The sequence below is a fragment of the Lepidochelys kempii genome, chromosome 6 (assembly GCF_965140265.1).
Source record: "Lepidochelys kempii isolate rLepKem1 chromosome 6, rLepKem1.hap2, whole genome shotgun sequence".
NCBI lineage: Eukaryota > Metazoa > Chordata > Testudines > Cheloniidae > Lepidochelys > Lepidochelys kempii.
In genome coordinates this window covers 19,090,340-19,115,673 of record NC_133261.1, presented here as the reverse complement: position 1 = coordinate 19,115,673, position 25,334 = coordinate 19,090,340, and the positions used below count along the sequence as shown (strand labels likewise).

The following is a 25,334-nucleotide window of genomic DNA, read 5'->3' as shown; positions in this document are numbered from 1 at the left end:
TACTTACAAGTTTGAAATATGAGAGACTTGTTCAGAAAGATTTGGAGAACATGGATTGATGTCCGGTCCCTCTTAGTCCCAAGAGCGAATGACCACAGAAACAAAGAAGCCAAAACAAAGCCTCTTCCCTGCCCCCACCCCGCCAGATTTGAAAGTATCTTTTGTCCCCATTGGTTCCTTTGGTCAGGTGCCAACCAAGTTACTTGAGCTTCTTAACCCCTTACAGGTAAGGAGGAATTTTAGGCTACCCTTATGGTTATGACACACCAATACAAATGAAGACAGATCCTGCATTAAGATCTGCTAATGCAGAATCCCTCAGCCATCTTTACCTCTCTGCTCTGACTCTGTCTCCCACCCGTCTCGCCCCAGTCCCAGCCCCCGCCCCCTGCAGCCAGCCGAGAAGCTGCCAGCCTACCCAACCTGTCTCCCCCTACCGCCAAGTCAAGAAGCTGCTGGCCTGCCCAGGCTATCTCCCCCCAGCCCCCTGCAGCCAGCCTCTGTCCCTGCTAGATCCAGCCCAGCTCCCTCTTCCCTGGAAAAAGGCACACCGGCCTACAGTCAGAGACATGCTGGGAACTGCAGCCATCACATTCTGAAAACAGCTGAACCAGCTTCCAGCAAACAGATGATTGGCCAGATGGGGAGAGCTGATTGATTTAGTCACAGAAACCCCTTCTAAAACTACTGGGCCCTAAATCCAGAGAGTGCCTCTTGACGACAGCAGGGCTCCAGAGGTGGGAAATGCTTTTAGGAGCACACCAATGCGAACTTGCATTTGAGTCAGGGCTGTCTCCTAGGGGGGTAGATACATTGTCCAGGCTGTCCTGGTGTAAAGCAAGCAGGAAACATCACGTGTTTGATACGCTTTACCTAAGTACTGTGCTCAGATAACAGTAAGAGTAGAATCTAGAAGTTCATCTTGTAGGCAGCCTTAGCTATTGTGACAAAGTCAGGCCGGACGGCTGCAAGATGGTGGGGAAGGCAGAGGTGTAAGACCTAGAATGTTAAAGGCCCTCTTCTCTATAAGGTGATAAGGGCTTACATCAGGTCTATTAGGAACACATGGAGTCAGTTAAGGGCTGCCTGAGACCTTTTAAAACCAGGAGGGAGAGGGAGACGGAAAAAGAGACAAGCCACTACCAGGCTAGTGGCAGCGGGGAGAAAGCTTTGCCAGGACGGGAGGCTGCGCTCCTCCCCATAGGGGAAGCAGACAAGCCTAAGTGCCTTCTAGGGGAAGAACCGACACCCTGGGGCAGACTACAGGGCAACACCCAGCCCCAGCAAGGAGGCAGGGGGAGCTATCACCCTTTGTTTTTGTGTTTATGGGACTATTCCCTTCTGTTTGGTGGAGGATCATGCTACAGGCCTACCCTGAGGCCTACTCAGGAAACAGCCAAAGAAGCACAGAAGGGGAAAGAACAAAAACTGCCCAGAGTGGGGTGGGGCTGATTTACACCAGGCCCACCATCGCCTGGTGGGGAAGTGCTTGACCTGGCGAGACAAAGGAGATGCCTTGCCACACTATTCCCCAAGCCACAGAAGAACCTTTCTTGGGAGAGGTACAGAGAACTCTTGGTAGATAACTGTTACTCACTGCATAGTAGTCATTCCAGGAGGACTTATGCCAGTGTGGTTGGAGAAGTGGAAAACAGGACATATTGGTATAATTAAGATTATACCTGGGCTCTGGCTATTGGGCCGTGCTGCCCTGTAGCAAAGGGCTGCTACATACTCTGGCTATTGGGCCACACTGGTTGTGTGACATAGACTCTGGCTATTAGACCATGCTATCCTGTAGTGAAAGGTTACTGAACTCTAGCTGTTCAGCCATGCTGCCGTGGAGATGGGGGCAAGTGCCTTTGCCCTAGGCCTTGGACTGTGGCCAAATGTTACTTACTTCAGTCTCTGTAATTTGCAGTTCGGGTGTTTCAATCCCTCACACAGCAGCCGCACTCCGGAATCTCCCAGTTCGTTACCCCCCAGGATCAGCTCTGTCAGGCTCCGGCTGGTTGTGAGAACATCTGCAAGATCCCCACAGGCAGCGGCTGTGACACGGCACGAGTCCAACCTGCAGGAGAGAGAACGCAGAAAAGGGGCATCACGGTGTGACCGGGCTCGTCACAGCTGGTCTGACAGATGGCCCCACCCACAAGCCCCTCTCTCTGACCAATCAGCATCCAGGAGGATACAGACTCCGTCCCAAGCTCCACCCCTTGTCCAGTGAGAGACCAGCAGTGGGTGGGACTTCCTGTCTAAATTCCACCCCTTGCCTTTTACCCTTCACCAATCAACAGGAAGAATGATCAAACCTCTGCCACTGACCAATGAGGAATAAGGTTTGGGGTAAGAGTTCCTTCAGAAGCCCCGCCCCCTCACCCTTTCCACTGACCAACCAGAATTCAGAATGAGTAAAAAGTTGTCCTTTAAGTCCTTCCCACTCAGGTCTGGACCAGTCAGGCTGGACTTGGCACTGATCAGCCCCGGGATGGTGCGACCCAATTGGAGCAGCCCCATCGCTCCAGGGAGGCTGTAGGGGGAGCCCCCCCCCAGGCAGCTGGGCCAGGCTCAGAGCAGGAGGAGCTGGGAGATCCTGACCCTCCGCGCCCCCGGCACTAGCTCTGCTGCTCCCTTGGAGAACACAGACGCCTCCTGTCTCTGCCCCCAGCTCTGAGCCTCAGGCCTGGGGAGGGGAGGCAGCTGCGAGGCCCAGCACTGGCAGCGTCACACCCACCTTCCTCTGAGACCAGGGACCGAAGCGGGGGAGACAAAGAGGAGAAGATCCCCCTGGCAGGGGGTTTCCCAGGGTTTGGGGAAGGAAGAGTCCCTGAAAGGAGGGCGACTGTGTGACCCTGTTATAGGGTTGCCAGGTGTCTAGTTTTTTACTAGAAAGTCCAGTTGAAAGGGGACCTGTACAGCGTCAGATGTACTGACCGGACACAAAAAGTCCAGTTACTGCAGGTGCTGGGGAGGGTGGAGGGAGGTGACGGGTTGTCAACCCACGCCAAGCCCTGCTCATTCAAGGCCTCCTCCTCCATTCATCTTGTGGGCAGGCAGGCTCCGCATCATGGGCTGCAGCTCCTGTCCCAGCCCTGGGAGCACAGGGAGCCAAGCTCGTGGTTGGGGAGTGGGGAGGGATGAGGAGGTGGAGAGGATTGAGTGATGAGGAAGGGGGAGGGGGAAGAGCAGCCAGCAATGGCGGGGAGGCTGGGAGAGGAGTGAGCGGAGTGGCCTCCAGGGAAGAGGTGGAGCAAGGGGAGGATCCACCACTCCTGCTGTACTGTTTGTTGGAAAATAGAAAATTGGCAACCCCACCCTGCTGGTAGGGCTTGTTCCAGAGTCTCTGGGGGGTTTATAAAAACAGAAGTTTTGCTGGTTTCTGTAACTCACCTGCAGTCTGGGCTCCCGATGGAGCTGCCAGCCAGCTGACTGGGTAACCATGGCAGCAGGCCGGCTATGACCATGTGCATCTCAGGGACCACCCCCAAGCAGGGCTGTCTTTGTCCTCCTTCAAGGCCTCACAGCGAGCCCCCTGGACACCCAAGCATGAGCCCTCCCCACCCCAAAAGCTGCTAAATCTTACACACATCAAGACACTCCTCCCACCAGAACTGTCACCTGCACGGCCTCCTTCATCCCCTCATTTGCCTTAAAAATATTGTTACTCTGCCAAATAGAGAAGGGAACCCCAAAATTTGGGAGAGAAAAAAGCCCCTGAATTTGTACAAGGGAGAGAAGCCCCCATGCCTTGGGGAGCCCCCAGGTTCATAGAACCCCAAGATATTTTGGAGGCAGGAAGAGAGGAGTCTGCAATAGGGGTGGTGGGAGAGATTCTAAGATTGGGTTGAATAAGGGGAGGAAAAAACCAAAAGGTGTATGTGGGAATCTTAGGGGATGAACACTAATTTGGGGAGGGGTGAATAGGAGAGGGCCTCCAAGTTGAAGCAGAAGAGAAGAACCCCACAAAATTTACGGGTTAAAAGAGAGAGAGAGAGAGAGGAGACACCTGAGAAGGTGAGGAGAAAGAGACCCCATGGCAAGACGATCCCAGTGCCCTGATACGGACACAACCTACTCAGTTCTGAACTAAAATGATGCCAGATTGGAACCTCATGGTACACACACACCTCTTTCCTTTGACAACCCACTAGGGGACTCAGACCCAAATCTCTTCATATCACAATCCCAGCTCTCCCAAGGTGCTCCGATATATTCATTTGCCATTCAATATAGCTGCACTTAACACCATTAATTCAGCTGGACAACATACAGATAATTCTCAATGAGCATTGCCAGCTCTAGGGGGGAAGAGTTACAGTTGCATGGGCATTTACCTTAACTCTGTATTTCCTTATTTTCTGAAATCTGATTTTTGCTGAACTCCATATGCTGGAAGGTCACAAGCTAAAACCGGGCAACCTTAACTCTGTGTTAATTAAGTTTATGCCATTCCATTTAGACTGTAGGATCTTCAGGGCAGAGACTGTCTATGTGTACTTTTTCTCCTTCTTATGACACCAGTGCCTCATTCTGACTTCAGCCTTACCCCTCTGCTGAGCAGTATTAAATGTCCAGGGCCTTGCAGATCAGAGGAGCAATCAGTGATGAGACGTCTGGGTGCACTCTAAGTGTAGCTGTAACTCTTCTGCTGCTCAAGCAGCTCCCTCTCCCCCAAAGCTGCCTTTGCAGAAAACCTTGCATAACCTAAACACTGCATTTCTCCCCAAGACTAAAAGCTTATTTACATCCTAATAAAAAATAATTTGGACACGTTTCTAACAGCACCACCTGGGGGCACCTGCCATAACAACATGTCCATTGCCTAGCACATTGAGGCCCTGATCTCAGCACAGGCATTTTACCACTACTGCAACACATTAATAATAAATAATACTATAATTACTCTAAACAAAATGTGGATTTTTTTCTGCCACCACCAGAGTTGTCAGTGGTCGACTGGAGGAACAGAGAAGCTCATTGGAGCAACTTTACATTGAGATATTGGAACCCAAACAGGAAAACCCCCCCACCAGCATAGTGGTGGCTAATAAGCGCCGCCGCCTGGACTATGAAACTGGTGGGTCACGAACCATGACTAAGGGACAAACACATGGAACATCTGTTTACCAAATCAGTACTGTATTTGGTGCTCAACAGTGAGATGCAAGAGCCTGTTCACCGGTAAGTTGTGGAAGAGCTTCTGTAAAAGTGCCAAATTTGGTAGCTCAGTGGCTGGAGTGCTTGACTTCAAATTGAAGATTTGGTGAAAGACCTCCTCATGCACATTTGTTTCTACTGTAAACTAAAAAATCACAAACTTAAATCTTTATTTTTAGTTTTTACTTGAAAGTGGTCAAAACAAGTAATTTCTGCAGAAATACGCCTCTTCTCATGTTCCGTTTTGGCAAATGCCTCAAACCTGATATTAAGAGTAAGCAAGGTGGAGAAAAATGGATGTTACTTTTAATGAAAGAATCAAAAGACATTATTTGTTTGATTTTTTTACTTAAGTCAGATTAATTTAAATAGGATTTTTATTTAAATTAAATATATTTTGCTTTTAAAACAAACTTATTTAAAATTCAATTTGAAATTATAACATCCTGTGTTAAGGCATACATTTACTATAATCTGTATATAAATAATTTAAATTAAACAAAATGAATTCAAGAAGTATGTGTTTGCCGCTGAACTGGTGGAAGTCATCAGCTCAGCACTTGGAAGCCCTGAGAATACCCTCTCAAGATATGGATCAGCTTCGGAAGCCCCAACTCCCTACCTGTAAGGTTCCTGGCTCACTGTCTGTTCCCAGGGCTTCTAGGTTCCTGGCTCCCCATCAATCCACTAGAATTGACAGGGAGCCAGAAGTCTAGAAGCCAAGGGAGCCATGGCTGAGCTAAAAGAGTGGTTTTCAACCTTTTTGGTCTCAGGACCCATTTGTAAACCCTGATGGCCTATTGTGACCCAGTAAATAGCTTTAGTGCAAAAATGTCAGGCTTATGAAATATTTCTAGCCCATGATATAGAATACATACATTAATATAATAAGTATTAAATCCAGCAAATATTAAAATACAGCACTTAAGTATGTGTTATATAAATCCTAAGTTCCGAGCAATGCAACCTGTCAGAATGTGTCAAAAGGTTGCATAGGAAACCCTGAGCTGGGGTGGAGGGGAATTTTGTCCTGCCTCTAGGGGGCGAGGGGTCCTGGGGGGTGTAGAGCCCACCATGCACTCACTCCACAGCAGTAGCTCCTGCAGCTTCAGACCCACGGGGCTAACTAGCTCCCTGATCTGGGTGTTGCAACCTGGTGCATGGGGTCACAGTGCCACCACTGAAATTTGAGTGAGCTCCCTGTCATGACAGAAAGTCAATTGGGGTAAACTAGTGATAAGACTTTGAGTGTTTTCAGGATGAAGCAAAATCAGGTCTTCATGGACAACTATTTAGGGAGTAACTGATAATCAGTACTATACGAGGGGGGGGGGGGGGGGGGGGGGTGTGTGTGTGTGTGTGTGTGTGTGTGTGTGTGTGTGTGTGTGTGTGTGTGTGTGTGTGTGTGTGTGTGTGTGTGTGTGTGTGTGTGTGTGTGTGTGTGTGTGTGTGTGTGTGTGTGTGTGTGTGTGTGTGAGAGAGAGAGAGAGAGAGAGAGAGAGAGAGAGAATCACCCAATCAGGCTTTATCCTGTCTGCAAAGAGAATGGCAGAAAACCTCCCATCTGCAATCAGCAAGCGATCAGTCTGGTTGCCTGCATCTGTGTGCGTCTCTTCCAAAAACAAAATATCTAACTTTTTCTGGGACAGGAACTCAGAAAGAGCCCTATGTTTTTTAACATCCCTGCGCCCACTAACATTCAGAGAGCCACATACAAAATTATCCCTCAGACCAGTAATCACCAGAAAAAATAAGAAAAAGACCAAAACAGGGGAAAAACCCCAAACCTCAAACAAAACCACCAAGTGTTCCTATATCTGTTAATCCCCAACATTTCCAATGGTCAAAGAGACATGGGCTTTGGTCACCACTTTATTCAGTCTATACCATGTCTGTTTGTCAAACTCAGACACAGAGACACATCTGATATTACATTCAGGAGACAACAGATTAAGATCAGGAAACCAATCTGCCACTTCTACACCACAGAATAGAATCATATAATATCAGCGTTGGAAGGGACCTCAGGAGGTCATCTAGTCCTACCCCCTGCTCAAAGCAGGACCGATCCCCAATTAAATCATCCCATTCAGGGCTTTGTCAAGCCTGACCTTAAAAACTTCTAAGGAAGGAGATTCCACCACCTCCCTAGGTAACGCATTCCAGGCTTTCACCACCCTCCTAGTGAAAAAGTTTTTCCTAATAGCCAACCGAAAACTCACCCACTGCAACTTGAGACCATTACTCCTTGTTCTGTCATCTGCTACCACTGAGAACAGTCTAGAGCCATCCTCTTTGGAACCCCCTTTCAGGTAGTTGAAAGCAGCTATCAAATCCCCCCTCATTCTTCTCTTCCGCAGACTAAACAATCCCAGTTCCCTCAGCCTCTCCTCATAAGTCATGTATTCCAGTCCCCTAATCATTTTTGTTGCCCTCCGCTGGACGTTTTCCCATTTTTCCACATCCTTCTTGTAGTGTGGGGTGTAGGATTCATACAAGGTTCAAGCGCTTGGCAACATTCAGGGCACACCCGGAGTGTTGTGCAGGAGCTGCACACACACAGCTCCTCTCAAGGGCATGAACCTTGGAATCTCGCCCAGATGACATGAACTGTGGGAAGCCTCCCAGGACTCGGCTCAAGGCCCGAGAGCAAGGAATGTGGTAGATAGAAATTGGTAAATAAGAATGTTAAACAAAGCCAGTGTGTTCCTTTTTATCTGTTGGAGAATGTAATGCGCGGGGGGGAGAAAAGAATAAAGGAGAAGGTGGAAAGCTGACAGGCAGAAGTCCGTTGGCAGACTAGCCTGCTTGCTTGCTAAAAGCTTTGTCCCGTCTTGTCATTGAACCGCAACAACTGGCGCCCAAACGTGGGGCCCCCAGCACTCACCTCGCCCGGCAAGGGTTTCAGACGCGTCACTCATCCGCTTCGCGGATCCTGGTGAGTATTTTTCATTGTGGTAAGTATGGGAAGCTCCCTCTCTGCTTTGCAAGTGCAACACCGTAATGAGCTACAGTATTTGCTGCGTAAGGCTCAGCATGACTGCCCCACTCGAGAACTCACTCTCCTGCTACAGGAGGTAAGTGCCCAATGCCCGGGGTACCCAGAAGCCAGAACCCTTAAGCTAGTGGACTGGGAGCAGTTGGGCCAGACATTGCACAAAGATCCTCGGGCGCCTGTGCAGGCTTTACATGCCTGCCACCTCTGCCGCGACGCGATACAGCGTGTCGCCTCGGACAGGCCCTCCCTCGCGGGGCTGGTGCTCTCACCACTCCCATCCGCTCCTGCAGCCATCCCCCCTCCTGGCGATGCGACACAGTGTGTTGCCTCGGAAAGACCCTCTCCCGCGCCAACAGAGGGGCTGCCGATCCCGCCACCACCATCCACTCCTGCAGCCATCCCTCCCCCTGCTTCGCCCCTGGTGCCTCTATTACCACCGCCTCCCTGGCCTTCCCCACCGGAGCCAGTGTGTGATCGCCATCCCCTCGTGGGGCCCCATGCTCTGGGGCCCCCTGAGGGGTCGTCCGCGTCTGCTCAGGGGCTTTCGCTGGTGCAACAAATGGTTCACGCAGTGAAGACTCGCTCAGATATTACAGCAGAGGAGCTGACTGATCTGGTCTCAGTTTGTCCGGTGATCTGGCAGGATGATGGCCAGGGCAACAAGATTGCAAACTGGGTCCGTTTGCCTTACTCGGTGATCAGAGAGGTAAAGAAAGCGATTCGCGAGTTCGGCCTCGCTAGCACGTATGTACGCGGTCTCATTGAAGGGCTAGGTACTGGGAACACCCTGATCCCTGAAGATTGGAAGGTGCTGTTGCACATGATGCTGACGCCCAGTCAGTATGTTATTTGGCTTAGTGAGTATCAGCAGATGGCGGAACGCCAAGCCCAGGTATATAGAGAGCAAGGTATCATTTATGAGCACTTCGCAGGGGAAGGCCAGATGCAGTCTCAGATGCTACCGTTCAGATGCAGTCTCAACTCCCTCAGGCCGTCTTCCCCATTATTTCCACCTGCACCCAGCATGCTTTCCGGAAGGTCCCGGATTCAGGCAAGCCTACCAAAAGCTTTGCCAGTATCCGTCAGGGTGCATCAGAGTCCTTTATGGATTTTACCAACAGATTGCAAGAGGCTATCCTCCGACAGGTGGATAATCCTGTGGCAGCTCAGGAGATTCTGTTAAAAATGGCGGTTGAAAATGCGAACGAGGATTGCCGCCGTGCTCTCCAGGCGGCACAAGCCACTGGCATTCTAGAGCTGTCAGACATGCTGTGGGCGTGCCAAAACATTGGCACACAAGCACATAAAGCTGGGGTTCTGGCCGCCGCCCTGCGGAAAAGCGGGAAGGAGGGGAAGCATTGTTACCGCTATGGTAAGGAGGGTCACTTTCAGCTGAAGTGCCGCTCATCGACGGCACCCGCCTGCCCCTCAAAGAAGTGCCCCAAGTGTCGGAAGGGCTATCACTGGGCTAATCAGTGTCGTAGCGGGTCGGGAAACCGCACGACGGGTCTCCCCCGAACCCAGGGCCAAACGGGGGTGTTCCCCACTCAGACAACTGTTCCTCTGCCTTACAATCCGTAGACTCCATGAGGGCGGCGACTGCCGGAAGTGCAGGGCTTGATTTGATTATGCAGGAGGACGCTGATTTTCAGTTGCCGGGGGAGGTTTGCGCCATACCTACACAGGTGATGGGACCTCTCCCTGCCGGATTTGTGGGTCTGGTTCTCCCTCGCTCACACACTGGGAAACAGGGTTTTTTTTGTCATCCCAGGGGTCATTGATGCCGATTACAACGGTGTTATTAAGGTTCAGGTATGGACCCATCTTCCGCAGTCGCTCTCGCGTGGACGGTCAATTGCGCAATTGATTTTAGTCCCCTATCAGGTGCCAGCCGCAGAGGATCGAGCCCGGGGCAGAGGCGGCTTTGGATCAACGCTGCCTCAGTTGCTGTCTCACAACACGTCCTCTCCACTTGTTTCTCTAACAATGTCGGTCCGCCCCTCAACACCTCAGTTAACACTTCTCTTAAATAATGTTCCTTTTACAGGGCTGGTGGACACTGGAGCTGACATTACGGTAATTCGTGATCTGGAGGGGCCAGTCGGTTGGCCAACAGTTCCTTCTAAAGAGTTGTGGGGGATCGGGGGTAGCAAACCCGGGCGCCAAAGTTTGTCTTGGGTCACGGTCTCTAAACCAGGAGGCCGTGCCCTTGCTACGATACACCCTTTTGTGCTCCCTGTCCACCTCAGTATTTGGGGCCGTGACTTACTTGTAAAGCTGGACACCACCCTCGATATTAATATATAATGGCCCAAAACCCTCCCCCACCCACCTTGCCCTCCGCATTACCATTGGTATGGCAATCCTTAGAGCCCGTATGGATTGACCAGTGGCCCCTCCCCCTAGAAAAAGTGAAAGCGCTTCATTCACTTGTACAACAATATTTGCATGCACAGCGCTTGGAGACCTTCACTAGTCCTTGGGACTAGCTGCTGTTATTTTGGCCTTTCAACTTTTTGCTGATTGTTCCTTTAATTTGATCGTGGACACGCATTATGTTTATCAGGTAATTGATTATTTACCCCTTGCCCTCATTACCCCTCAGGTGGATGCGGACCTTCTTCGCCTGTTTTTGTCCTTACAGTATCTCCTCACCACTCGTGATTTCCCTTATTTTGTTGCTCATATTCGCAGTCATACCCCTCTGCCTGGGCTACTCACTGAGGGCAATGCACGCGCCGATCATGCGTTACGTGGTCAGGTAAATTCCCTTTTTTCTGACCCCATTGAAAGCCATTCCTTTTTTCATCAGTCTGCCTCTGTTTTGGCCCGACAGTTTCACATTTTTGCTGATCATGCACGTTCTATTGTTCTTTCCTGCCCCCACTGTGCGGCTGCTGCCCCTACCTTTTCTTATGCCGTTAACCCCAGAGGTACCGCAGCGAATCAGCTGTGGCAAATGGATGTCACTCACGTGCCACAATTCCGCCCCTATTCATTTTTACATGTTTCCATTGATACCTATTCGGGATTCCTCTGGGCGACCCCACAGCATGGGGAAGCCACTTCCAAAGTTATTCACCATTTGCTAGCCTGTTTTGCTGTCATGGGTCGCCCGAGCCAGATAAAAATTGATAATGCCCCAGCCTATTGCTCCACAGCCCTCTCCACCTTTTGTGCCCAATGTGACATCCATCTCAAACACGGGATCCCTTATAATTCCACAGGCTAAGCTATTGTTGAACGTGCAAATTGCACGCTAAAAACCTTGCTTGACAAACAAGGGGAGCTGCGTCTCCGAAACTTAGGAGACATTCAGCAACAATTGCATATTCTTTTGTTTATTTTAAATAATTTAACATTGAATACAGATCAGCAGACCCCCATGGATTGGCATTTTCATAAGTCCGAGGTACTGGAAAGACCGCATGTCTATTACCGTCAGCTGCCCGATCCGCAATGGTTGGGCCCAGTACCTTTAATTACTTGGGGTTGGGGATATGCTGCTGTGTTTCTCCCTGCAGGACCGTTGTGGGTTGCGGCCCGGTGTGTGCGACCGGCACTGAAACAGCATGGCGTGGCACCAGGGGCTGCCGAACCCCATACCGGAGTTTCAGCTGACCTTGGAGGAGAATGCGGTGCCTCCCGGGTCGACAATGGCGGGACGGAGACGGAGGAGACGTAGCGTCCCAAGCCAGCCCGTGACATGGGGAGCAGTAAAAGCATTGGTCACCGCGGCTCAACGAAGACTGGCAGCAAACCAACAGCCAGAGACTCCTGAGACTTTGTTTGTGGCAATTCTCGACCAAATTACTGCTAATTCTGTATTGATTGTATGCCTTTTGTGCCTGCTATTTCCTGTAGGGGTTGGCTCAGGAGCGCTTCCTCCATTACGGGCCCGAATGACATATAACCTATGGGAAAGATTGGCTTCAATAGTAAATGTTACCCACTTTTGTTTATTTGATTTTGTAGCAGCTGAAGAATTGTTAGGGACGTGCCTTATTCCAGTATGTCATCACCCTGAGGAAATAGGGAATGAGACGATGCTCGCTGCTTACGCGAACCTCTCTTCCCAGTACTCTAGCATGGCTAATTGGGGCCCGGCCAATTACACTTTACCTTCTTAAGCTTATTTTTTGCTGTTGCTGTGTGCAATGTATTTCCTTTTTTTTAAGACTTTGTCGAGAACCGCCCTGGCAGGCTCCACGAGTTATGACCTTGTCTGTCTGGGAGTTAATTGGCTTGCAAAAGCAAATTGATGGCTACCATGAGATGGCCGAGCACAAATAAACAAAAAAGGAGGGGATGTAGGATTCATACAAGGTTCATGCACTTGGCAACATTCAGGGCACACCCGGAGTGTTGTGCAGGAGCTGTGCACACACAGCTCCTCTCAAGGACATGAACCTTGGAATCTCGCCCAGATGACATGAACCGTGGGAAGCCTCCCAGGACTCGGCTCAAGGCCCGAGAGCAAGGAATGCAGTAGATAGAAATTGGTAAATAAGAATGTTAAACAAAGCCAGTGTATTCCTTTTTATCTGTTGGAGAATGTAATGCACGGGGGGAGAAAAGAATAAAGGAGAAGGTGGAAAGCTGACAGGCAGAAGTCCGTTGGCAGACTAGCCTGATTGCTTGCTAGCTAAAAGCTTTGTCCTGTCTTGTCATTGAACCGCAACAGTGGGGCCCACAACTGGACACAGTAGTTCAGATGAGGCCTCACGAATGTCAAATAGAGGGGAATGATCACGTCCCTCGATCTGCTGGCAATGCCCCTACTTATACATCCCAAAATGCCATTGGCCTTCTTGGCAACAAGGGCACACTGTTGACTCATATCCAGCTTCTCGTCCACTGTAACCCCTAGGTCCTTTTCTGCAGAACTGCTGCTGAGTCATTCGGTCCCTAGTCTGTAGCGGTGCATGGGATTCTTCCTTCCTAAGTGCAGGACTCTGCACTTGTCCTTGTTGAAACTCATCAGATTTCTTTTGGCCCAATCCTCCAATTTGTCTAGGTCCTTCTGTATCCTATCCCTACCCTCCAGCATATCTACCTCTCCTCCCAGTTTAGTGTCATCTGCAAACTTGCTGAGGGTGCAATCCACACCATCCTCCAGATCATTTATGAAGATATTGAACAAAACTGGCCCAAGGACTGACCCTTGGGGCATTCCACTTGATACCAGCTGCCAACTAGACATGGAGCCATTGATCACTACCAGTTGAGCCCGACAATCTAGCCAACTTTCTATCCACGTTATAGTCCACCTTATAGACCTTGTCTGTGAAGACCATGGCAAAAAAAAGCATTGAGTACTTCAGCTTTTTCCACATCATCTGCCACTAGGTTGCCTCCCCAATTCAGTAAGGGTCCCATAGTTTCCCTGACCATCTTCGTGTTGCTAACATACCTGTAGAAACCATTCTTGTTACCCTTCACATCCCTTGCTAGCCTCAACTCCTATTATACTTAGGCCTTCTGATTACACCCCTGCATGCTCTAACAATATTTTTATACCCCTCCCTAGTCATCTGTCCAAATTTCCATTTCTTGTAAGCTTCCTTTTTGTGTTTAAGCTCACCAAAGATTTCACTGTTAAGCCAAGCTGGTCACCTGCCATATTTACTATTCTTTCTGCACATCGGAATGGTTTGTGCCTGTGCCCTCAATAAAGCTTTTTTAAAATACAGCCAGCTCTCCTGGACTCGTTTCCCCCTCATATTAGCCTCCCAGAGGATCCTGCCCATCAGTTCCCTAAGGGATCAAAGTCTGCTTTTCTGAAGTCCAGGGTCCGTATTTTGCTACTCTCCTTTCTTCCTTTTGTCAGGATCCTGAATTCATGGTCACTGCTGCCCAAAGCAGCAGGTCAAGAGGAGCACAGCCCCTAGTTGGTTCCTCCAGCACTTGCACCAGGAAGTTGTCCCCAACATTCTCCAAAAACTTCCTGGATTGTCTGTCCACTGCTGTATTGCTCTCCCAGCAGATATCATTGTTATTGAAGTTCCTCTTTAGAATGAGGGCCTGTGATCTGGAAACTTCAGTTATTTATCCGAAGAAAGCCTCGTCTACCTCATCCTCTTGTCTATAACAGACGCCCACCACAACATTTTTTTTTTTTACTTCCGCTTTCATTTCCTCACTTTTGGCTGCTGGTACCCAGTAGAGCCTCATTGTTACTCTGGCTCAGGGGTTCATGATGATGTGGTGATATGTCTTGGTTATTCAACCTGGTTTTGTCAAGAACACATCTTGGTTCCAGAAGATCAGTTCAGACACCTCATTCTTCTAGTCTGGTGTTAAATCGGGAGACACCCTCACCTGTTCGGAGGGTTTGTTCTCCTGGGGTAGGTCTTTTCGGACAGCTGCGCATGCCTCTTGTGCATGCCAGGATTTCAGAAGGTTGACATGATATATTTGCTCTTGTTTCCGACATCCAGTTGTCACACCTTGTAATTTACCTCCCCTACGGATTCAACTATTTCATAGGGTCCTTGCCACTGGGCCAAAAGTTTACTCTGTGTCGTGGGCACCAATGCGATTACTCGGTCTCCAGGTTGGAATTGCCAAACTTTGGCTTGGCGGTTCTAATGAGCTCGTTGGGCCTCTTGGGCCTTCTCTAGGTGCTCCCGCACAATGGGAGTGACCCACGCTATCCGGTGCCTCATTTGTAACACATGCTCAATTTCATTCTTCCCCTCATTGTGCTCCTCCCAAATTTCCTTGGCTATGTCCAAGATGCCCCGGTGCTGGTGCCCATTTTTATAGCTCTGAGGGAGAAAACCCAGTTGAGGCCTGAGGTACCTCCCGGATGGCAAATATAAGGTATGGTAGTAGGGTGTCCCCGTCCTTCCCGTCTTGACTTACCACCTTCCTTATAGTAGACATGGGGGTTCAGTTGAACCTTTCTACCAGCCCATTGGTCTGTGGATGATAGACCAAAGTCCTCAGGGTATGTATATGGACTAGGGGAGGAGGTGACCAGCCCTCTGTGGAGAAAGAAGTGGTTCGGGAATATTTAGAAAAGCTGGATGTGCACAAGTCCATGGGACCGGATGTGTTGCATCTGAGAGTTCTAAAGGAGTTGGCGGATGTCATTGCAGAGCTATTGGTCCATTATCTTTGAAAACTCAAGGCAATCTGCGGAAGTCCCGGACGACTGGAAAAAGGCTAATGTAGTGCCCATCTTTAAAAAAGGGAAGGAGGAGGATCCTGAGAACTACAGGCCAATCAGCTTCACCTCAGTCCCCAGAAAAATCATGGAGCAGGTCCTTAAGGAATCAATTCTGAAGCACTTAGAGGAGAGGAAAGTGATCAGGAACAGTCAGCATAGATTCACCAAGGGCAAGTCATACCTGACTAATCTAATTGCCTTCTATGATGAGATAACTGGTTCTGTGGATGAAGGGAAAGCAGTAGACCTGGTGTTCCTTGACTTTAGCAAAGCTTTTGACACTGTCTCCCACAGTATTCTTGTCAGCAAGTTAAAGAAGTATGGGCTGGATGAATGCATTATAAGGTGGGTAGAAAATTGGCTAGATTGTCAGGCTCAATGGGTATTGATCAATAGCACCATGTCTAGTTGGCAGCCAGTATCAAGCGGAGTGCCCCAATGGTCAGTCCTGGGGCCGGTTTTGTTCAATATCTTCATAAATGATCTGGAGGATGGTGTGGATTGCACCCTCAGCAAGTTTGCAGATGACACTAAACTGGGAGGCGTGGTAGATATGCTGGAGGGTAGGGATAGGATACAGAGGGACCTAGACAAATTGGAGGATTGGGCCAAAAGAAATCTGATGAGGTTCAACAAGGACAAGTGCAGAGTCCTGCACTTAGGATGGAAGAATTCAATGCACAGCTACAGACTAGTGATCGAATGGCTCGGCAGGAGTTCTGCAGAAAAGGACCTAGGGGTGACAGTGGACGAGAAGATGGATATGAGTCAACAGTGTGCCCTTGTTGCCAAGAAGGTCAATGGCATTTTGGGGTGTATAAGTAGGGGCATTGCCAGAAGATCGAGGGACGTGATCATTCCCCTCTATTTGACATTGGTGAGGCCTCATCTGGAGTACTGTGTCCAGTTTTGGGCCCCACACTACAAGAAGGATGTGGAAAAATTGGAGAGAGTCCAGCGGAGGGCAACAAAAATGATTAGTGGACTGGAACACATGACTTACAAGGCGAGGCTGAGGGAACTGGGATTGTTTAGTCTACGGAAGAGAAGAATGAGGGGAGATTTGATAGCTGCTTTCAACTACCTGAAAGGTGGTTCCAAAGAAGATGGATCTAGACTATTCTCAGTGGTAGCGGATTACAGGACAAGGAGTAATGGTCTCAAGTTGCAGTGGGGGAGTTTTCGGTTGGATATTAGGAAAAACTTTTTCACTAGGAAGGTGGGTGGTGAAAGACTGGAATGCGTTACCTAGGGAGGTGGTGGAATCTCCTTCCTTAGAAGTTTTTAAGGTCAGGCTTGACAAAACCCTGGCTGGGATGATTTAATTGGGGATTGGTCCTGCTTTGAGCAGGGGGTTGGACTAGATGACCTCCTGAGGTCCCTTCCAACCCTGATATTCTATGATTCTATGATCCTTCATTAGTTTTGACATAAATGGGGTTCCTTGGTCCGTCAGTATCCCTTTCAGTAGCCCCACTCGGGCAAAATCCCCACTAGCTCTTTGGCTATTGTTTTAGAGGGCAGGGGATGGCTTCTGGATACCATGTAGCATAGTCCAGAACAACAAGTATATATGGGTGGCCCCAAGTAGTCTTCTCTAGGGGTCCCACTAGATCCATGGCTATTCACTCAAATGGGACCTCTATGATGGGAAGGGGTACCAAAGGTGCCCTCGAGTGGGGACGGGGACTGTGCAGCTGACACTCTGGGCAGGAAGTGCAGTATCTCCGCACTTCTTCGTGCACCCTGGGCCAGAAGAACCTTCGTAGGACCCATGCCAGGGTCTTCTCTACCCCTAAATGCCCCACAAAAAGATGACTATGGGCGAATTTTAATACAGCCTTCTGGTGTTTGTCAGGTACTAGGAGCTGTTCTACCTTCTGACCCTGTACTGGTGCAACCCAGTACAGGAGATCCTTCTTTATGATGAAGTAGGGGCCGGGTCCCTGGGTTTTCCCTTCCACGGGGACCCCATCTATTTCTGTTACCTCATTCCTAATGTTGTCATACCTTGGATCTTCGGCTTGGTCCCATCCAAAATTTTCCCTCCCGGGGCTAGTCTGCCCAGGTTCTAGGGGGCTGGTTTCTGTTGCTTCTGCCGGCTCATAGGCATTAGGGTTGGGGTCTGGCTCAGGTGCTTCTTCCTCCTGGGAGGCCTCCTTTCCAGCTGTCTGGGTCCGCCTACCTACGAGAGCGACCCTCTGGCTTTGGGTCAGTACTCGGGCTCCCAAGGCCTCAGCTGCCCTTCTTTCCCTTTTTGTCTTTCTGCCCCACCTGGGGGTGGAGAACAAATCTGGGGATATTTTGGAGAAGATTGGGGGTTGACAGTCCACTGCGGATGCCTCACTAGCTTCAGGGTCCCTCCCTTACTCCCAGAGAGGGTGTTGGAGGAAGTCACAAAATTCCAGGAAGTCCCTCCCTATTATACAGGGTATGGGAGTTTAGGGGCTACACCCACTATCATCTCTGTAATGTTCCCTTGGATCTCAATTTTTACTGGGATGGTGGGGTAATAATCAACCGTCCCATGGATGCACATTATCCCCATACATTTGGCCTGCAACAGCTCACTACTCTTCACGAGCTTCCCTGAGATGAGTTTGATAGCACTCCCTGAATCAACTGGTGCCGTAGTCTCTACCCCATTTAGTTTCACTGGTCTGGTATACATATGTGGGGTTAGTTCAACCCCCACAAGGTGGATTAGGGAGCATGGATCTGCCCAGTTCCCCAGGTTACACTGCATAGGCTTCTCGGCATCGGGGCACTGTGCAGCTATGTGTCCCCACTTCCTGCAGGCATAACATCTGTATGGGGCCCTAGGCATTCCCCGGTCTCTCAGTTTGGGCAGTCTAACACCACAATCCTCTTCACCCTCAGTGCTCCGACTTTTTCTTGCCTCCAGTGGACCTTCAGCCCCTCTCTTTTCCACCTGGGCCTTCCTGGGGGCCCAGTCACCTGAGCTCTGGGGGTTGGTGCCGCTAGTTTAACTCGAGGTGCCTCTTTCTTAGCTGGTCGGGTCAGTTCCCTCACCATCCTTCACCTCTCTACCAGTGCAACAACCTCGTCCTAGGTGGAGGGGTCGTTCTGGCTTACCCAGGTGCTAAGATCAGGCGGTAGTACCCTCATGTATCAGTCGATGACCAAAACCTCAAGTATCTCTTCTGGGCTCTGGGACTCGGTTTGTAACCACTTTTGTGTGAGATGGAGGAGGTCATATAGTTGGGACCGTGGGGGTTTGTTTTCCTGGTACCTCCACTCATGATACCGCTGGGCCCGCGTTGTGGTCGTTACCCCAGATCTGTCCACGATCTCTGCTTTCAGCTGGGGGTAGTCTGCCGCAGCCTCTTCAGTCATATCATAGTAGGCCTTCTAGGCGTCCCCAGATAGGAATGGGGAGAGAATGCCAGACCACTGTTCTCGGGGCCAGCCTCCGACAGGGCTGTCCTCTCAAATGCCAGGAGGTATGCCTCTACGTCATCCTCCCATGTCATTTTCTGCAGGCAATTGCTGGCCCATATGACCCGCGTCCCATCATGGCTGAGGTTCAGCACCGTAAGGGCCTTCACCTGGCTTACCAGTTCCTGCAACATAGCACTGTCTTGAGGGGCCTGGTCCATCAACAGGTGATTGGTTTCCTGCTGCAGCCGCACTGCCTCCTGTTGGGCGGCTGTCTGGACACGGGTAGCCTCCTGCTGGGCAGCCGTGGCTTGTATCAGTGCCCACAGTACCTCAGCCATTGTGGTGGAGAAAAAAAAAACAACCCTTTCCCTCTTTTTTTTTTAAACCCTCCTTCTTCCACCACACTGTGCACCAAATCCCACCCCTGACACCAATTGTGACAAAGTTCCTCCTCTGCCTTGGTGGGTCCTGTGCTTTCTGGTGGATTTGCTCGCCTCAGAGGTCCACGGAAGTCCTCAGTTTGGCCGCTTTTGCTAGAGGCTCAAACCTGCCATTCACTCAGCTAACCTCATCACTGGCCAGCATGGGGAAAAGGAGGAGAACAATCTCCGCAGCCTCTGTTGTCCCACCTAGTGGGTCGGGGACAGGCCAGAGACCTTCCCAAATTAGACCTTCCCATCTGCTATGACTCACAGACCAGGTCAACTCCTCCTGTGTCAAATAGGGAGTTTGGGGGGGATGGAGGGAACCTGTGCCCACCCTCTACTCCAGGTTCCAGCCCAGGGTCCTGTGGATAGCAGCTGTCTACAACATCTCCAGTACCAGCTGCGTGACGGCTACAACTCCCTGGGCTACTTCCCCATAGCCTCCCCCAGCACCTTCTTTATCCTCACCGCAGGACCTTCTTCCTGATGGTGTTCATACTCCTCAGTCCTCCAGCAGCACCCTCTCACTCCCAGCGTCTTACACACCCCTCACTAACTGAAGGGAGCTCCTTTTTAAACCAGGTGTCCTGATTAGCCTGCCAGCCTTAATTGATTCTAGTACATCCTTAATTGACTCCAGGTGTCTTAATTAGCCTGCCTGCCTTCACTGGTTCTAGCAGTTTCCTGATTGCTCTAGGGCAGTCCCTGCTCTGGTCACTCACGGAACAGAAAACTATTCATTCAGTGACCAGTATATTAGCCTTCTACCAGACTCCTGCACCCAACTGCTATTGGGGGGCACCATGGATTTTTCCTCTGTCCGGCCATCTACAATTACTTTGTCATGCTGCCGTAGAGTTGGTCATTTTTTATTTCTTGTCTGACCTTATCAAAGTTTGTTTTGGAAATGCATAGTATTGGAGCCAAACTCCTCCTCTTGCAGTTCCGATTTAACTATTTATAGATGCCCTTGAAAGCACAGCTGCTTTAAGAAGGTCCATTAGGGGCCTTTCTTTCACATTAATAAGTACTTTTGCAAAGTCATAATTATTTTCTGACATATAGGCAGTATTGGCAATTCCAGATGTTCAAAAGTCATAAGTGAGACCCCCAAAATCATGAAGAAAAGTAATGCTTTTGTGTTTCTTTTTCTTAGCCTTCTAGTTCCTGACTGTATAGGTTACACTTGGGTCACATATTTAATCTTTTCTCCACAATCACGAGGACCTAGGAACTTAATTATAAATAAAAAATTAAGCTGAAATTCTCAAATATTCACATGCCTCCAAGAGCTGAGGCTGAATAAAAACCCCATCAAGTATTGTAAACCTTGCAATAAAACGGCAAGAACTAGCAACACTAGGTGGTTCTTTGCACAGTGGATTCTGTAATATGGCTTACAGCTCTTAAATTTCATGAACATGTTATGGTCAGACATCAGTAGAGCTAGGATACACCACCAGACACAACAGCCAGCATTTGTCTCTCAATGGGCAGAGTTGTGTCGTATTTTCCTTTTGAAGCAAATGTCCATGTGGAGAACCCCCATGCATAACCAAGCAAGTGCAATCTTACGCTGTTTGTTAATCTCAAAGCACTTCAGTACCAATGCCCTGTGTCACAGGTCCAGCTCTGTGGTCTTGCTTTCTACCCTGAATGAGGACTTCTGGCGGCTGCAGTCCAAAGCAAAGCCCAAGAGGCACTCTGATTACTAAGTAGCTCTGCCTTAATAACTGTAACCATATAAAAAGAGAGACTATATCCATTTTTAAAAAGCACAATTCTGAAACTGAGAAACACAAGAATGAGCACAGCTCTCTGCACAAGACAGCCAAGTTGTGTAGTTAAAGCCCTGGATCAGAACTTGGGAGGTCTGTGTTCAGTTCCTGGCTCTACCATACACTATCTGTGTGACCTCAGGCAAGTCATTCCATCTTTCTGGGTCTCAATTTTTCATCTGAAAAATGGGAATTATAATATTGACTTCCCCTTCCCTTTGTCTGTCCTGGAATGAGATGGTCACACAGCATAAAGGGCTGTCTCCTCTTTCAAGGATCTCAGCCCAACACCAAACTCCCAAGGAGAAACCTGTCTCCAGAATAGACTGTAGTCATAGCGCAAGGCAGACAGCAAACTCTCTGGCTGCTTGCACAGCTCCCGCCTCCCCAAAACCGCATCTCCACCAAATCTTGCAAAACCCAATGAAACTAACACAACACACATTGCCCCAAGACTAAAACCTTGCTTACGTGCTAAAAAAAAGAACTCGGAAGACTATAACAGAACCGCCTGTTGACACCTGCCATTACATCATGTCCAGTGCCTAACACACTGAGGCCCTGATTGCGGCTAGGGCACTTAGGAATTACCATAATACAGTAATACTTAAATGACAAAAATCTTGTTTAATTCTGAGTTAAGGTTGCCGGGTGATCGCTCATGCCCATCTCACACTTCAGAAAACCAGGAAACACAGAGTGAAGGTAAACACCCACATAATCTTAACTCTGCTCCTGGAGCTGGCAATAGCCCCTGGCAATTAAGTGCATGCCCTCCAGATGCATTCACCATGTTAGGTGTAACTGTACTGAATGGTGGAGGAATACATTGTAGCATCTTGGAAGAACTGTGATTGTGATATAAGGAGATCTAGGGATTAGCTTGAGGAGCGTCATCATAGAGCGGTGACTGCGTCATGAGGGGATCTGGGTCTGAGTCTCCTCTGTGTGTATTCTCAAAAGAAAGAGGAGCATGTGAACCATGAGGTTCCAGTCTGCATCACTTCAGTATAGAATTGTGGAGGTTGTGTCAGGAGCAGGGCACGGGGGTGCTATGGCTAGCGTCAGTAGAGCAGTCTTTGGATTTAATGATGGGTAGGGGAAGGTATAGGTTGAGGTGGTAACCTGTGTGTAAATCTGAAGGGACTCTAAAAGGGTATGAAGTGACTGTTACATTTTACCGATGTGGTATTCTCTCAGGGGAGTAGGCTCAGTGTTTGAGTGGAGGGCAAGTACAGGCAGCACCTGTTCATCATAATGCAAAGGCAGAGTTCAAGTGTGTGTCTTATGGGTATTCTGAGACATCACTCAGAGAGGGCACAGTTAAGGTTGTGTGGGCGTTTACCTTAACTTCATTTTTCCCCAGACATTTACAGTTCATTCTCAGATTTCTACCCAAGGCAGGTTTCCCACCTCAAAGTTGAAGGCTCAGAGAGGTAGTAAGGGGCACATTCATCTCAATGAGATGTTCTCAGCTGAATGAGAATACCCCATGGAGATTAATGCAGCTTGAAAAAATAGCTCTGAGACATGTGAACTGCTCCATTCATTTCTGTGGGTGTTCCCTTTCCCCCTCAGTGCTGGAGAGTTTCTGATGTGTGTCAAGCACACCTGCCTCAGGAGTGTGTTCTTGGTGCATGCTCTGAGCATGCCTGTTCTAAGCTAGAGGGCAAGGCTTCCTGGATCCTGGCTCACATGCGGGGTAGGGAAACGGGCTCAGACACCCCCAAGAGGCAAGCCCCCTGGCACCTGCCTCATTGGGGGCGGGAGGGGAAGGGATGAGGGTCAGACTCCCATAGATGGGCAGCTGTTCCCACAGCCAAGCACACATGGGATGGCAGGAGACAGGGAGTGGGGCTCAGACACGCGCAAAGGGGCAGTGACTTCCAGATTACATGGAGGGGTTAGGGAGAAGGGCTGAGACACCCCAGAAAGGCAAGCCCTCTCCAGAACCCGGATCACATGAGGGGGCAGTGATGGGGGTCACACCCCCATAGATGATTAGGTTTCCCCAGAGCCTTGCACTCACGCAGGAGTATGGAGAAGAGTTCAGACACCACCAGGGGACAAGGGTTCCTCAAATCCCCATAACATAAGGAATAGGGAGTGGGGCTCTGACCCCTCTTAAAAAACAAGGCCCCCAGAACCTGGATCAGATGAGGGGAGAAGGGAAGTGGGAGGTCACGCCCCTGGAGATGGACTGCGGGTAAAGCCAGACTGTAGCACACACAAATCATTTCCCCCCTGTGCCCCTAGATCCCAATTACCTGAGCCTCAACCCCTCTTCCCACCGACTCTGTTACCCCAATCGCTCTCCCCTCCCAGCAAGCATTAGCTTGTGTGGGGGTTTTTTTTCCCCAAAAAATAGTTTCAGCATCTTCCTGCATATTCTGCCACACTCAGATTCGCTTTCCCCCTAATTAAAATCCCCCTGTAATAGATGTAGTTGGAACAATGTGCCTGTTTCTTTTACTTCACATTTCTGCCCCGGGATTGCATTTGGACTCACAGTTCCCTGGGGGGGGGTACTCAAATGCAATTATCCTAACACATCCACAGAGTCACCATCCTGTGACAGGTGGTTTTACCGATAGTAGCCTCTCCCTCTGTTCATGCTCAGTTTAATTAATTAGGCACATGAATAGGCGCACAAGCCTTCTGAAGTGCCTAACTGGAGATGCAAACTCTTTCTGAAATAATGTTTGAATTTGATTTCCCCCAAACGGCTTGTGGGTGCCAAGCCCTGTGCTGGGGAACCCTCGAGCATTTGAGACCCTGTTGTGATGAGCTAAGCCCTGGATTGATCTTTGTCTTTGAGCATAAATAGGTTGCAAGAATCTGCCAACTTTAAGAAAACCTGGGTTTTTGGATGGAGGGAGGGGCTGTATCACAGGAACCCCTTGGTCAAATGACCCCAATGTTGGGATCACTAACAGAACCCCTTGCACCCATAAGGCATGCCAAATTCAAAGCACTCTGACTAATTGTGTAGCTATTAGACCTCTCAGGAATCTACATAAGAACGGCCATACTGGGTCAGAACAAAGGTCCATCTCACCCAGTATCCTGTCTTCCGACAGTGGCCAGTGCCAGGTGCCCCAGAGGGAATGAACAGAACAGGTAATCATCAAATGATCCATCCCCTGTTGCTCATTCCCAGCTTCTGACAAACAGAGGCTAGGGACATCATCCCTGCCCATCCTGGCTCATAGACTAATGGAGGATAGGTCCATCAATGGCTATCTAGTTCTTTTATGAACCCTCCTATAGTCTTGGCCTTCCCACAATCCTCTGACAAGGAGTTCCACAGGTTGACTATGCATTGTGTGAAGAAATACTTCCTTTTATTTGTTTTAAACCTGCTGCCTATTAATTTCATTTGGTGACCCCTAGTTCTTGTGTTATGAGAAGTAGTGAACACTTCCTTATCTACTTTCTCTACACCAGTCATGATTTTATAGACCTCAATCATATCTCCCCTTAGCTGTCTCTTTTCCAAGCTGAAAAGTCCCTGTCTAATTAATCTCTCCTCTTAACAAAGCTGTTCCATACCCCTGATCATTGTTGTTGCCCTTTTCTGAAGCTTTTCCAATATATCTTTTTTTGAGATGGGGGACCACATCTGCACACAGTATTCAATATGGAGGCATACCATGGATTTATATAGAAGCAACATGATATTTTCTGTCTTATTATCTATCCCTTAATTATTCCCAGCATTTGGTTTGCTTTCTTGACTGCCGCTGCACATCGAGTGGATGATTTTCAGAGAACTATCCACAATGACTCCAAGATCTCTTTCTTGAGTGGTAACAACTAATTTAGACCCCGTCATTTTATATGTATAGTTGGGATTATGCTTTCACATGTGCATTACCTTGCATTTATCAACATTAAATTTCATCTGCCATTTTGTTGCCCAGTCACCCAGTTTTGAGAGATCTTTTCGTAGCTCTTCACAGTCTGCCTGGGTCTTAACTATCTTGAGTAGTTTTGTATCATCTGCAAATTTTGTCACCTCACTGTTTACCCCTTTTTCCAGATCATTTATGAATCTGTTGAATAGGACTGGTCCCAGAACAGACCCCTGGGGGACATCACAATTTACCTCTCTCCAGTCTGAAAACTGACCATTTATTTCTATCCTTTGTTTCCTATCTTTTAGCCAGATACCAGTCCATGAGAGCACCTTCCCTTTTATCCCATGACAGCTTACTCTGCGTAAAAGCCTTTGGTGAGGGACCTTGTCAAAGGCTTTTGAAAATCTAAGTACACTATATCCACTGGATCCCCTTGGTTTCTGTTTTGTGGCATTCAGGATGCTCCGGGAGGGAGGGTGAGGAGCGGGGACATGGTGCACTCAGGGGACGAGGCGGGGAAGAGGTGGGGGTTTGAGGGAA

At 49.1% G+C, this 25,334-nt stretch overlaps 1 protein-coding gene across 1 annotated transcript in view; it reads right to left on the bottom strand.

Moving 5' to 3' along the window:
* The window catches only part of LOC140912507 (NACHT, LRR and PYD domains-containing protein 12-like), a 261,075-nt gene that overhangs the window by 143,745 nt on the left and 91,996 nt on the right, over positions 1 to 25,334 (bottom strand). Inside the window, exon 7 of the mRNA XM_073346992.1 lies at positions 1,901 to 2,071. Within this exon, the coding sequence (XP_073203093.1) occupies positions 1,901 to 2,071 (171 nt within the window). The remainder of the gene's footprint in view (positions 1 to 1,900; positions 2,072 to 25,334) is intronic.